General features: G+C 51.6%; 1 protein-coding gene across 1 annotated transcript in view; it reads right to left on the reverse strand.

Annotated features, from left to right (window-relative positions):
- Window positions 1–14,036, reverse strand: part of Cdh23 (cadherin related 23) — a 380,451-nt gene that overhangs the window by 219,409 nt on the left and 147,006 nt on the right. The window contains exons 7-8 of the mRNA XM_036167012.1: window positions 9,737–9,931; window positions 7,231–7,359 (exon numbers count right to left, since the gene is read on the reverse strand). Of these exons, the coding sequence (XP_036022905.1) occupies window positions 7,231–7,359; window positions 9,737–9,931 (324 nt within the window). The remainder of the gene's footprint in view (window positions 1–7,230; window positions 7,360–9,736; window positions 9,932–14,036) is intronic.

Here is a 14,036-nt window from a genome sequence, read left to right on the forward strand (position 1 = left end):
GCGCGTATATGGTAATTTGGCCTTATGTCCTCAGCCTATCCCGTGGCTCCCCGTGCTTGCATTCTGGCCGGATCCAATCACAGATTGACCCGTTCGCTTGGTTCCCTATATAAGCAGCTGCCTTTTGGTTCTTGGGGCCCCTCACCTCCTGCTCTCCCTCAATCAAGAGGCGCTCCAATAAAGTGTGATCTGAGAAGAACCCTCGACTGGTGGTCGTTCTTCCTCGCTGGTCGAGGAGCTCGCCGCACACAAGTCTAAAAAGGACTCTTGTGGCCTTGTCTGCTTCTCACTCACCTTCTAACAACAGTTCTGTGCCTCAGGGGCAAGAACATCCCTCTGAGTCCTCCCAGACTGGCTGTGGAGACCTGGCAGGAGCCATAACCTCCTCCCCCAGACAGCCCTGCTCTTCCCAGATGCCCTGCCAGCCTCCCTTAGCCTCGAGTGTAGAAGATGGAGTGCCTCCAAGCTCCCTGAGGGAATGTGGGAACACCTCAGGATACATGCAGAGGCCAGGCCATCTGGCAAGCAGGACCAGTCCCTTCTTTGTCCTCTCCCCCAGGGAGCAAGAGCTCTGGTCGGATGCTCTGGCCTTGTTAAGAAATTGGATATGAGAAGAACCAACTGGCCACACTGAAGAGCACACCTTCCTCGGCACAGAGGCTTGCTGAAAACACTGGCCCAATGGACTCGGGTACCCCAGCCATCCAGTAACCTAAGACCTGGCCCTTCTCCGCCGATGAAGAAACAGAGGCAGAAAGCTGAGAGACTCCTGGAGGTCTCAGAGCAGGGAGTGAGTGAACAGGAAGCCAGGCTCACATTTAAATGCTCTGGCTCTAATGTTCCTGTCCACCAGGTACTGAGGCAGCAGGGTTCTGCTATAATAATGCTAATGTCATTTCCGAATGTCACTGTTCTGTGTCAGGAACTATTCTAAGCACTGGCACCCGTGGAATTTGGAAATGCCTATGTGCCAGCCATCCCTGGAGATGCCATGTGTTCTAGACCGATCAGGGGCCAAGGGGTAGTCACGTGGTAGACCGGTCACCTTGCCTCCCAAGCTTCCTCTCATGGAGCATGGAGAACTCCTGACTTGGGGTGCATGGAGGCCACAGGGAAGCCCAACTCTAGACCTGAAGGGCCTACACAGCTTCTCCCATCATCTCACTGGAGGCTCTTTTTGGGGGACCTGCCCATGTAGGGGCTCACTACTCATCAGGGGAGACCTGGTCTGTCCCAGTAGGCGGTCCCAAGGGTATACAACTATCCTGAGGCTTCAACTTCCAGAACTAGCTTTCTAGACATGAGAACAGCTCCATTCGGCCTGGGTGCCACATGCATCCTTTAAGAGGGTTCCTAAACTGCCCCTGGGCTGCTGGAGCAGGGATCCACCTATCAGGGTGACTAAGCTCAGAGGTCACTAGAGCTCCAGTACTAAATAATACACTTAAGGGACAGATGTATACCTTGCCCTATCCCAGGTAGGCTGGCTGGGTTCAAAGGAATAGGGTAAGGCAGCTATACTGGCCTGTCCAGAGAAGCCTGTGACTCAAAAGCCCCTCAGTCTTCACAGCCCTGTGGGTGCCATCCCCATGGGCACTCATACCTGAGGTGGAGATCAGAGAACCTCTGGGTGGGTGGGGGGAACTCAGCAGAACTGGCTGTGCGGGACATGAGGACAAGGGACCCCTCTTTCAGCCAGAGTTGGACCCAAGCCTCTGCTGAGTAAGCTCTGCCAGGCTCTCAATCAGGTTTGGGGTTTCATCTCTTTTTGGGTAAATAAATCCACTTTTAATAAAACTCTGAGCTTTTAATACAAGTGCAGACAGAAGGCCTGGAAACGTTATGAGAAGGAATTAACAAGGAGGTATGGGGGCTCTTGGGAGCCCACGGCTCTTGTTTCAGAGTCTCGGTGATTATATTTTCAATATACTGCAACTTATTTCCAAAGATGAGGCATGGGGAGGAAGTGTAGTCTGCCAGCACAGGGCTGGGCCTCCAAGGATGGGTCCCCACCTACAGCTTGTGGCTCTGTAGGAAGCGAGGCCCCCGGGGGCACACCCGGGAGGGTGAGTGGGAGACCCTGCTCCAGCTAGAGGGCTGAAGACAGGGCCCTGCTGAGGGATGCTTCCCTCCCCCGGGGACTCATGTTGTGAGGAGGAGGTGACTTTCTGGGAAGGAAGGCCCTACTCAAAGAGGTGACAAATGACAGGCTGGCTAGGTCCTGACTCCTCGTGACAAGAAGAGAAGCAGAGAGACGGTTACGGGTTTGAGCTCCTGTAACTTTGGACCTCCTACCTCTTGTTTTTCTATCTATAAAATGGGCATAACCAGTTCCACTGTCCAGCAACTGATATGTATATCCACACATATAAACACACACACACACACACACACACACACACACACACACACACACACACACGGGAAATACAAGTGACATTATAAATCTGACTCTAGAGAGCTGCTGTGTACACTTGATGAAATCCTGGGTGCCTGTGGGAGCCCACAGAGGTTTCCTAGTGAGATCTGAGCTTGCTTTACACAGCAGGACTGCATGAGGGGGATGGCTTGACCACGTTTGTGGTTACCATGTGTTTGGGATGGTCTGCACTTTGCCGTGCTGGGGGAGGTCTTTTGCTCAGCCCCTTGGCATTTCTATAAGAAGCCCTTTAGAAGAGAAAGAAGGGGCTGTTGGGTTTTGACCCAGGCCCTCCCGAGGCTATCCTGTGTTTCTGTCTGTCTGTCTGTGTGTCTGTCTGTCTGTCTCTCTCTGTCTCTCTGTCTCTCTCTGTCTCTCTCTCTCTCTGTCTGTCTGTCTCTCTCTCTCTCTCTCTCTCTCTCTCTCTATATATATATATATATATATATATATATATATATATATATATATATATATATATTTCTACCTAATATTTCTCACTTCTCCCTCCTCAAGAGTACCCTGGGCGGAAAAGTGGGGACTGGTCTCTCTCGAGTGCCTTGTCTTGGACTGTGCCTACATTTCTGAACAACTTCAGCTGGTTTGGACCCTTGCCATTCCACATTGATAAGTTCCATTCTCAAGGAGTTTTCTCTACATTTGAACAGCTGACACCCCACAAGGAAGAGCCAGTTAAGTGAGCATCTCCTGGGTACCAATCATGTGCCAGGCATGATGTGGTATGTAGAGATTCTCCCGAGCCCCCAAAGGAGGACATATACTTGGAGCTTTCAGGAATTTGCTTAAGCTCACAAGGCATGGTGGGTAGGCAGAGTGTCAGTAACCGGGGAATGGGAAGGTTAAGCCTGGAATGAGCCTCTACCAGCAGAGATTGGAGGGCCAGGACTCTGCCCGGTGGGCAGGAAGTGGGGCATGAGCTGGGACTTCACTAGAAGGGGCCATGTCTCTGCCCTCTGTGGTCTGTCCTCAGGGAAGTGGCTGCTGCAGGGACCAGACTGGGCTGTGCTGGGCCTCAGAGACCACTACCAATTTCATTCTCTGTAAGCTTAGCCGGGACACCCCAGCCCCCATGTCTCTGACACTATTAAAGACTTGAAAGGTGACATGCAGTTTGCTTTGGAGATGGGGGGGGGGGGAGGGAGAGTTACTGGGGTGGGGGCTGGCTGGTGGGGACTGCTGGGGACTTCCGACGAGAGCTGCCACAGCAGATTCTGAGGCAGAAAATCCTATTTCTCAGTCCTTAATTCCAGTCAATTCCAGTCAAAGGGCTGATAGGCATCGCCGGCAGTAATTTGTGCAGCCTATCCGGTCCTTTCACCTTCTGTCGGCCCCTCACTGACGGGCAGGCCGACATGCTGCTGTTCGAGTGAGGAAATTAAAATTTGATGCAATAATCCCAAATAAGAAGGATTTTATTAGGTAATATATACACTTTAGATGAAGCTTGCTAGCCTGATACACTGATAGAGGGAGACATACATGCTGGGAACCGCAGATAAAGAGGGGGAGCCGGGAGGGTGGGGCAGGGTCTTGACAGGGCCCCTGGGAGCAGCAGAGACAGGGCTGGGCATGAGGAATGCCTGAGTCCTCCAGCCTGGGATTCTGAACAGGCCATGCTGCATCTCAGCCCTGGCCCAGCTAAGTAATGACTGTGTTGAAATCAGCGCATCACACTAAAGGGACATGGAGATCCAGATCGAGGTATGGAGACTGATTAGCAGCCCGGAGACATCAGGCCTGCAGTCTCTGTGGGAACTGGCTTGAAGGAGAAAGGCTGTAGGGGATGGGAAAGTGGGGATTCCTTTTCCAGTGAGGAACTAAGAGAAGCAGATCCACACAGAGGCTATGGGGCTGGTCAGTGCCCAGAAGAGGCTGGAACCCAACTCAAAGCTTGATCTGTCTTCTTCAACTGGGCCATAACCCTTGTAAAAGTGTATACCATGCCCCTAGAGCCATAAAGCACACACACACACACACACACACACACACACACACACACACACACAAGGAATTCTAAGATCTCTGAGATAAAGAAGACAATCACACAGAGGGGCATGGGGAGAGTGGGTGTGAAGGAAGACACACATCTGGTCTGCTCCACAGAATTCTCTAGACGTAGCTTACTTAGCCCAGGGTCCTACATACAGGACACCTAATAAACACCTGGGAGATGGGGATGAGTCTGAAGGAGTGAATGAGTACACGGAGGTACAGAGGAAAACTGATCATTGACATGAAGACCTGTGTGAGTTATGAAGGCATTGCCATGGGTTGAAGACATGGTCTTGTGACTATCTCACGAAGCAGTGGCTAATGGACTCATTGAGTCACCAGCCACCACAGTTGGATATCTGTGAGGATGGGTTCTTTCAGGAACCTTCTACCCTTCCCCATTTCCCAGGGTACGTGTAGATAGCAGTGTGTAGGCTTCTCAAGGTTCCTCTGGTGACTCAGCCAGTGTGTACCAATCAAGTTGCCTTTAAGCATCTTTCCCCCATTCTCTCTTGGACACAGTGTACTGGGATCCCGAGTTGATGTTCCAGAGGCAGGGCGTTTAGATTATTCAGCCTGCGTTCCTATGTGAACCTTACAGAAGAGATGGGATTGACTGATAAGTTACATAGCTTAGAAGTCGGTTGTATTGCAGTGGGAAGGGGTGTCTACCTCTGAGATTAGTGAGAGACAAGCCAGGGAAAGAGCTGGGGACTGAAGGTCAGGTGATCTCTGGGTTGGTGACCAGCAGCAGGACAAGAGGGGTGGTATGACCAGAGACTGTGTTCATTCATTCACTCACTCATTCATTCCGTAGATGCCTCTCTAACCCTACTACACCATGCCCATCAAAGACTGTCGCTGCTGAACCGTGATACCAGGCAAGCATGGCAGCAGATGCTAGCCAAGTTGCTTTCAAGCTCTGAACACTCAGAAGGAGAAGCCCAGAGCTGGAGACAGGTGGCAGGCCTGTAATTGTCTGAAGATGGCCGTCAGGTCTGGCCTAAGGCTGAGAGGCAGGCCTGGCAAAGCTGCGGTTGGCACAGAAAGGAAGGGGAAGTCCTGGATATGGGTGGACTGAACACATGCAGCCTGGACTTTAAAAGCTGGGGACCTGGTATGCTTAGAATGCCAAGGAAGGGAGTAGCAAGCCCGAGATGACTCTGTCTGTTCCCCAGGCAGCTTCAGACACCCAGAGTAGCAAGAGGATAAGCATCTTGCTTGTGAGACTCTTCATTCCATTTCTGGCCACCAAAGCAAGTGACCAAGTGCCAGATGCACACCTTTGGTGCCGGGGATGTCTGTAGTCAGAACAACCATGGTACCCAAACAGGGCCAGGCTTCCCTGGCTGCGCTGGCCTAGGACTCTCTGTCCATACCCACCTCTGGCCACGTTTGAGGCTTTGAGTAGTGCATGGGGCCGGGTGGGGCTCCGAACATCCCCAGCCTCCAGGGGTCCCCCACTTTCCCTCTGAGCTAAGCCCTTCTGTTCTTTTCACAGACACTCTCCCAAGCTGCATGTTGAAATGTCTGTCTGGGGATGCACCCTGCTCTCCTTCATCAGCCCATAACAGGCATCCATTCCAGTCTGCACATGAGTGAGGCAGCTACCAGGCACTGACAATCACCCAGACTTTAGCCAGGGTCCCAGCCAGGCCCTTGTGGAGTGTACCATGGTCTATTTCTGTCCTCTGAGACCTTCCCCCAGTCATAGCTCCCTGGATCAGGGACAGCTGTATAGTCCCAGAGGAGCCATAGGATAGGCTTGTGACATAAATACAAAATCAGACATCTCCCCTGAAACCTGAACTTGAGAGCCTCTAAAGAAAGAGTTATTAGGGAGGGCAGATATGGTGGTATTGTGTTCCCTGAAATAAACAAATCTGGGGTCAGAGAACAGACAGCCACTAGAACAAAGCCAAAATTGGTGGCTAGAAAATGGGAAGGGTAAGCCATAACAGAAGTTGGGTGGTGGTGGTGCATGCCTTTAATCCCAGCACTTGGGAGGCAGAGCTAGTGGATCTCTGAGTTCAAGGCCACTTTAGAAACAGCTAAGCATGGTGACCCACACCTTTAATCCCAGAAACCCAACCTTTAATCCCAGGGAGTGGGGGCAGAAAGAGAAAGGTATATAAGGTGTGAGGACCAGGAACTAAGTGAGTAAAGCATGTAGTTAGTTAGCATCTGGTTGGTTAAGCGTTCAGGCTTTGAAGCAGCACAGTTCAGCTGAGAGCCATTGGGATGAGGATTCAGAAGCTTGCAGTCTGAGGAAACAAGACCAGCTGAGGAACTGGCAAGGTGAGGAAACTGTGGCTTGTTCTGCTTCTCTGACCTTCCAGCATTTACCCCAATAACTGGCCTCAGGTTTGTTTTTATTAACAAGTACCTTTAAGATTCCTGCTACAGGCAGATTGTTCCAGGAACTCCAAAGGACACTTTGAGCCTGAGAGAGAAGTCTCACCACAGAAGGAAGCTGTGTCATTGTGCTGGCAGCCAACAGGGGCAACAGGGCTATGGAGAACATGACTAAGCAACATGGATGTCTGGCTGAGCCTAGATCCACATCCATCCCCAGCACAGGCTGGAGTGCTCATAGGCATCTGTATAATGCTCATGAATCTTTCTGAATCAGTTCTCCCATGGTCAACCACACTTAGCTCTTTGTCCCAGGGTACCTTCCAGGGAATATGAGAGAGATGGAAGACAGTGGGATGTGAAGAGTACCTGGGGTTTCCACTGTCCCTCACAGGGACTATAAGCAGGCAGTGGCCACCACTGGGGCTGCAGGCAGGGCTTACCGGAGGAGAATGCTCATAGATGTTGGTGCTGTAGGGCAGGTTGATGAAGATGGGGTCCATGTCCTGCACATCTGTGATGATGATGGCCAGGTTGGCCAATGTAGACAGAGGTCTGGTCTTGTCTTGATCCTTGAAAGACACACACAGAGAGTGAGTGTACACGGTGTTGGGTTAGAAGGATGCCATGATCACACATGCATGCATACATGCCTAGGGCAGTGCTGTGTGACCCCTGTATTTACAAATACACACATGAACTCTTACACTCCTACAGGGAGGCTCAAGAGCACGAAGGCTCTTTGGTGGTCCTTGAGATATTAAAAAAAAATGGAAACAGGACAGCCTAGAGAGAGGGTGGTGTTACATCAGGGGCTTGGGCTGAGGCTGATCTGTTGGCCCCAGGGCCTTTGCCTAGGACTAGTTCTCCTGAATGTCAGGTGGGTGGGACCACTAGCTTGGATAGGAATGGTGCTGTTCTTAGCACCTTTATCATGTTCATCCAGGGCCACTGGACCCCATCCCAGGACGGAGGGCAGTTCCTCTGGGACTCAGCTAGGTATTTGCCAGGAGGTGACTTTTCCAAACCAGCAGGGGGAGCTCCATGGCCCGTACCATCTGGGGGCCTCCTGGAAGCAGTGCTGGGAGGGGTCAGGAGGCCCATACACGCCCCCTGGGACAGGGCAGGCAATACTAAGCTGTTATACTCAGAGAGATCTGGTCCTTTAAAGCCCACTAAGAAAGGAACACCAAAGCCTGTGTTCTAAAGACCCTAAATGTTCAGGAGACAGAGGTCTGTGTAACAGCCTAGTACATCCAGCTAGCAAGAACCACCATGTTGGGGAAGCGTCCAGTAGCCAATGGCTACTCACCAGCCCCAGGAACTCCTGGTAGGAACTTGACCAGGGACTAAGTGGGAGGCTATCATCTGAGAAGTCTTGGCCTGGCTCAGGGTCTGACTGTTGGAAGATTACCAGCAATTTCACTGAATTTATCATCCCAGCACAAACTTGGCCTCTGGATGGGCCTGGCCACCCGTGTTCCTGCTTGTGCCCAGCTCTGGTCTAATCCTATATCCCAAAGCCATTTGTGTGCTGGGTAGAGATGATCCCATAAGGCAGAGTCACAGGGAAAGGGAGCAGGCCCCTGCATGTGTGTAAACTGGATGTTGGGGAAGGAGGAGGGGACACAGATGTTGCTGGTGGGTGTGCCCAAAAAGAGGATCCCAGATTTGCAGGTCTCCTCCACTCCCAAGTCAGTTTTACTTTATTTTTTATTTAGGTCTTTTCCTAAGAAACTAATACGCAACTAGAAGAGAAAATAGGAATTCTCAGCAGGCATCTCCCAGAGAATCAAGCAAGAAGTTGCCTTTTCCTGGCTCTGGAGGACTCTCCAGGTCTTGGCCAAGCCTGAGGGAAAAGTTCCATCCTTCAAAACTCAACTGAGGCCAGATCCAGGGAACTGAGATGTCAGCTGCCATGTGAGGCCTGGGGTTGGCTGTCTATCCTTCAGCCATGTGGTGCAGCTGCACAGGGCCAGAGGCAGGTGACCTCTCTGCATCAGTTGGGGGTCTGGGCTGGGTGCCCTCTCTATAGCAGTTGGTGCTGTGGGCCAGGCCAGTGGACCATGGAGGAAGAAAGTTCCATGACTTCTTTGCTCTTAGCCTGAGCTCTGCAAACAGATCTGAAGGACAACAGAGTGTGGTGTTATTTCTAGCTTTGCAGGCTGCTGGAATGAGGGGACCCAGGGCTAGAACCCTGCTTAAGACATGGCTGGCTTAGCCCTCAGCCCATCACAACAGCTAGCATCAAAGGTGCATGCTGGGGTTTCACAGACTCTAGGCCGTGGGGCATGGCAGCCAGAGACCAAGCCTGGAAGTCAGACAACCTGGCTTTGGATTCCCAATTCCCCTCTTTTAATTAACTGTGGGAGTCTCAATGTTGTCATCCACAAAATGGGCTAAATTCTCCTCCTCTGTCCTACACTGACTCATCTTGCAATTCCCTGGGGCTGGACAGGAAGCTTGGCACAGTGGGGTGGGCACTCCCTGGAGGGGAAGCTTTGGTCAGAGGTCTGGACTGCTGTGCCCCTGCTTGTTGGGTGGTGTCAAGGCACATCTGTACTGATAACCCTGATCTGTGCCCCAGAGGCACCTGACTGCCCTAAGGAGGTTGCCAGTGTGAGCTATGCAGTTTTGCTCATGGGTGATGTGGGTAAACCACTAAATGGCCCCTATGCCTCAGTTTTCTTGTCAGTATCTGTAAAATGGGCATCTCAACAATACTATGAAGTAGGGCTGTTTGAAGGTTAATGGAAAGTCTATGTGGGCGCTAAGAACAATGCCAGAGACACACTGATACCACCTGCTCATGACGTTACCAACACCAGATTCTTTATCGTCAATCATCAAGGGGCATGGAGCTAAACCAAGTCTCCTTGGAATATTCTGTTTCCTGCTAGATGAGAAGAAGCAGACGGTGGGCACTGGAGGCCCGGGACGGTGACTCACCGTGGCATTGACTGTGAGCTGGTATGCCTGCGTGACCTCATAGTCCAGCTCTCGGGTCACAGTGACGATACCTCGGGCACTGTCGATGGCAAAGAACGGAGATGGGGGCTGGAAGGAGTAGAGGACGCTGCCACCCGCGCCCAGGTCAGGATCGGTGGCGTTGACGATGAAGATGGGTGTCCCCACCGGTGTGTTCTGGGCGAGAGCAAAGCAAACAGGAGGATGAGCTTCACTTCATCAGAGGCAGCTGCTTCCTCCAGCCACCATTCCTTCCGCCCCACAAAGGCCATTAACCGCGTCCCTGCAGCCAACCGCACCAGCCTGTCATTTCCATTCTAAGCGGGTTTGGAGGAATGTAAAATGCATGATTTCTTTTTCCTCTTTTTTGATGGCCTCCTGGTGGCTGTAAGAGCTCTGGTTCCAGAGTCCTGGAAGAGGGGCCTTTTGGTCCCCAAACCCATTTCTTGGTGGATTCGCTTCCTTTGTCCGGTGCCCCTTGGCCGCCCAAGCTGGAGCAGATTGCCCTGGAGGGTGACTAGGATCCTGCCTAAGGGGACCTGTCAAGGGCAAGAGTGGGAGGTATGTACCTGGGTTCGGGCAGGGAGGGCCTTGGAGGCTCCAAGGGGAGGGGCAGCCCCTGGGTCTTGTCAGCTTGTCAACAGTGTCTCTATAGGTTGCCCAACTGTTTCCACCTCTGAGGAACCTTCCAGGATGTTGCGACTTTTCTGATCTCCCATTCATATAAGCCCCTGTCCTTTACTGGCTCAGGGTGGCTGGTTAAGGCCACTTCCTCCTGAGGCTGGGATGGGGCTTCCACATTCCTCGGGAAGGCTGTATACTGCCACTGTGTATGTGCCGTGCCCTGTAACTTACCATCCTGGTCAATACACCTTGGCCAGTTCTCACCCTCCCTCGGCCTGCAGTTCCATAGGCCTCGGATGGTGTCTGGCACACAGACTAGTCAGTGAACAGCCCCGTGGGCACACGGGAAGATCTTTTTTTTTTTTTTTTTTTGGTTTTTTGAGACAGGGTTTCTCTGTGTAGCTTTGCGCCTTTTCTGGAACTCTCTATGGAGATCAGGCTGGCCTATTTTCTTTTCTTTTCTTTTCTTTTTTTTTTTTTTGAGCTGAGGATCGAACCCAGGGCCTTGCGCTTACTAGGCAAGCGCTCTACCACTGAGCTAAATACCCAGCCCCACGGGAAGATCTTGGCAGCACTAAGTGGTTATATTCTGAGTGTCTGCTATACCACCTGCCCCTCTTCACCCCCATCTCCACTGCACCTGCTCGTCACTGGCTGGCTGGATTTCTCTATACCATGGAAAGCTCTGGACACATTGGAGGGAGGACACTCACATGAAGCTCTTTGCAGAGAGGGAAAAACAAAAACCACCAGTTATATAGCTACTTGATGCACCCCAGTTATTGGGCAAGTGGTCCAAACCACATGGTGAGGAGATGGGCGAGCAAGGCCTTGGGTTTAAATGCTGCTGATTCCAAGCACGTGATCTCAACCTCTACACCAAAGGCTGCCCTACGACCATGGCATTGGCCTTTTCAGGTCAACCAGAGCTTCTAGACAGCACAGCTACTGAGTTGCTCTGGTCCTTCCTGAGCTGGTCAATGCTCCTCCATTGACCACCAAGTATGGGGTTGATGGGATGTCCCCCCAACACTCTGTTGATGGAAACAGGAAGTGGGAAGACCCTCTCCTGTTCACCATTTGTGGCTCCCCAGTACCCTTGGCAAGAACATCCCACACAGACCTGCCCCGGATTGCCCTTTGAGCATTATTTCCCAGTTTCATGGAGCCATTTGTACGGCTCCCACCCAGCAGCAGTTCCCTCACACCTCTGGGCCTCTGAATGAGCTTCTCCTCCACTACGTCTCCACCATGGCTTCCTGGGAAACATGTTCTTTCTCTTCAAAGGGAAGCTAGTCTGTTGGGGGCAGAGTGGACAGGTCCTAGGGTTTCTGTCGTATGGCCAGGACATTGGATGGCATTCCAGCCTTATTGTGTGTCTCTGAGTTCGTCACTTCAGCTCTGTTCCTTAATTCCCTTTCTGTATGCTACAGTTAACACCATCTTACTGGGTTAGCATGAAGAGAGCAGACTTATAGCTCACTAATGTCAACTTTCCGGCCTCTAAGTGTCCAGGAGGTGGAAGTTATGATTGTCCCATCAGATCACCTACTCGAACTGTACAGACAGGGCCACCTAAGGGCAGGTTCCAAGAAGCACAGTCAGCATTAAATGCAACATGCTGGGCATTCCCTGTCTGCCTCTCCCACCTCTGTACCATAGGGTAGCCTGCTCTGCACCCCTCCCCCCAACTCAGACCTCAACTCCCTTGCTTGCTGGCTTCCTGATGGACTCTCCCGATTGGGTCCGGCCAGCTGGAGCTCAGAGGGAGGAGGAAAATCTGATTGTAAGGCCCCACTCCTCCCTCGGAAGGTTCTTCCTCCTTTCTCCCAAGAGCCCTTGCGGTAAGAGGTGCATCCCTCCATGGCCAGCCCATGGTGCTTCAACTGTCTTATTTTCTTCCACCTCTGCCTACCTGCTTGGATCCTCCACGTCCCTCAAAGATCCTATGTTGAAGGCTTAGCCTGAGGTGCTACTGGAAGGCAGCAAGAGCCTCTAGGAAGTGGGGCCTAGTGGGGGGAAGTTAGGTACTGCCTCCTCTCCCTCTCTCCGTCTCCCCCTCTCCCTGATTCTTGATCACCATGAAGTGAGCACCTTGCTCAATCACATACCTCCCACTGTGAAATTCTACGTCACTACAGGCCCAGGGCAATAGAACCAAGCAACCATGGGCAGAAACCTCTTAGGCTGTGAACCCCAACAAACCGTCCCTTCTTTTAAGTCAGTTTCTTTCTTCTCTCTCTTTATGTGCATATATGTCTGCCTGTGTGGTCATGTTCCGATGCGTGCCCATGAGTGTGGGTATGTATGCATGTGTGTATGGAAGGGCAGAGGCTGGTACTAGTGTCTTCTTCAATCACTCTATTTTTTGAGTCTAGATCCCTCTCTGAACCTGGAGCTGACAGTTTCAGCTAGACTGGCTGGCTGGCTCATGAAGCCGGGGGATCCTCCTGCCTCAGCCTCCCTGGCCCTGGGATTACAGCTACATGCTGCCACAATTGTTTTATCTATCTATCTATCTATCTATCTATCTATCTATCTATCTATCTATCTATCTATTATGTATACAGCATGTATGACTGCAGGCCAGAAGAGGGCACCAGATCTCATTACAGATGGTTGTGAGCCACCATGTGGGTGCTGGGACTTGAACTCAGGACCTCTGGAAGAACAGCCAGTGCTCTTAACCTCTGAGCCATCTCTCCAGCCCCCGTTTTGATTTTGTTTTTATCTTTTTTGTTTGTCTTTGAGACTCAAACTCAATCCTCATGCATATGCAAAACACATTTCTCCAGCATTCTTAAAATGATTTTTTTGGGTTATTTGTCACATCCCCCCTTGTTTTTGAGCTGAGGATCAAACCCAGGGCCTTGCGCTTGCTAGGCAAGTGCTCTACCACTGAGCTAAATCCCCAACCCTTGTCGCATCCCTTTAAAGTGACTAACACACTACCCTCTTGAAAGTGGGCATTTCACAGACATGCTTCCATTGGAGCTAAGATGATCTCTTTCCTGTGGACCCTGATGGTCGCAGTCACCTGCAAATTTCTAGCTGGAAGATGGGGCTCCCTTGGTGCAGGGCTCCGTGAAGACAGCCTTGACCTTGATGCTCCCTCAGCCCACAGTTCCACTCCCTACCCACTCCCCGCTAAAGCACACACATGCCCAGACACATTTTAGAGAAACCAGCCTCATGTGGCATAAAGCTCAACTCAGCAATATACTCCCCCCCCCCCCGCGATACACACACACCAGACATCATTGGAGGCCCTATCTCAGAGGAATGAGGACATTTCACCTGTCCATGCTTCATGGTCTAGGGTAAAGTCTCTCAGACTCTCTGAACATCAGATCTCTAGAGTTAAGAGTGAGGCCCAGAGAACACTGGAGAAGGGACCTTGGGCACAGTGTCTCATACAGCGAGGACCGATTGAATTTCTGCATAACTTAGGATAGATAGGTTTTAGATGACCCTGGCAAAGAGCCCTTCATAAACTTAGAAGGGACAGACACTGGAGAGGAAAGAGTGCTGACTTCCTGCATTTCGGGCCCTGGGCACCATGCTCCACCAAGGCTCAGCTCACACACTGGAGCTTCTCCAGCACCAGCTGCTGATCCATAGGATGCACAGATGTCTACACGGGCCTGCAGTCTCAGCA

The sequence above is a fragment of the Onychomys torridus genome, chromosome 18, assembly GCF_903995425.1.
Source record: "Onychomys torridus chromosome 18, mOncTor1.1, whole genome shotgun sequence".
Lineage (NCBI taxonomy): Eukaryota > Metazoa > Chordata > Mammalia > Rodentia > Cricetidae > Onychomys > Onychomys torridus.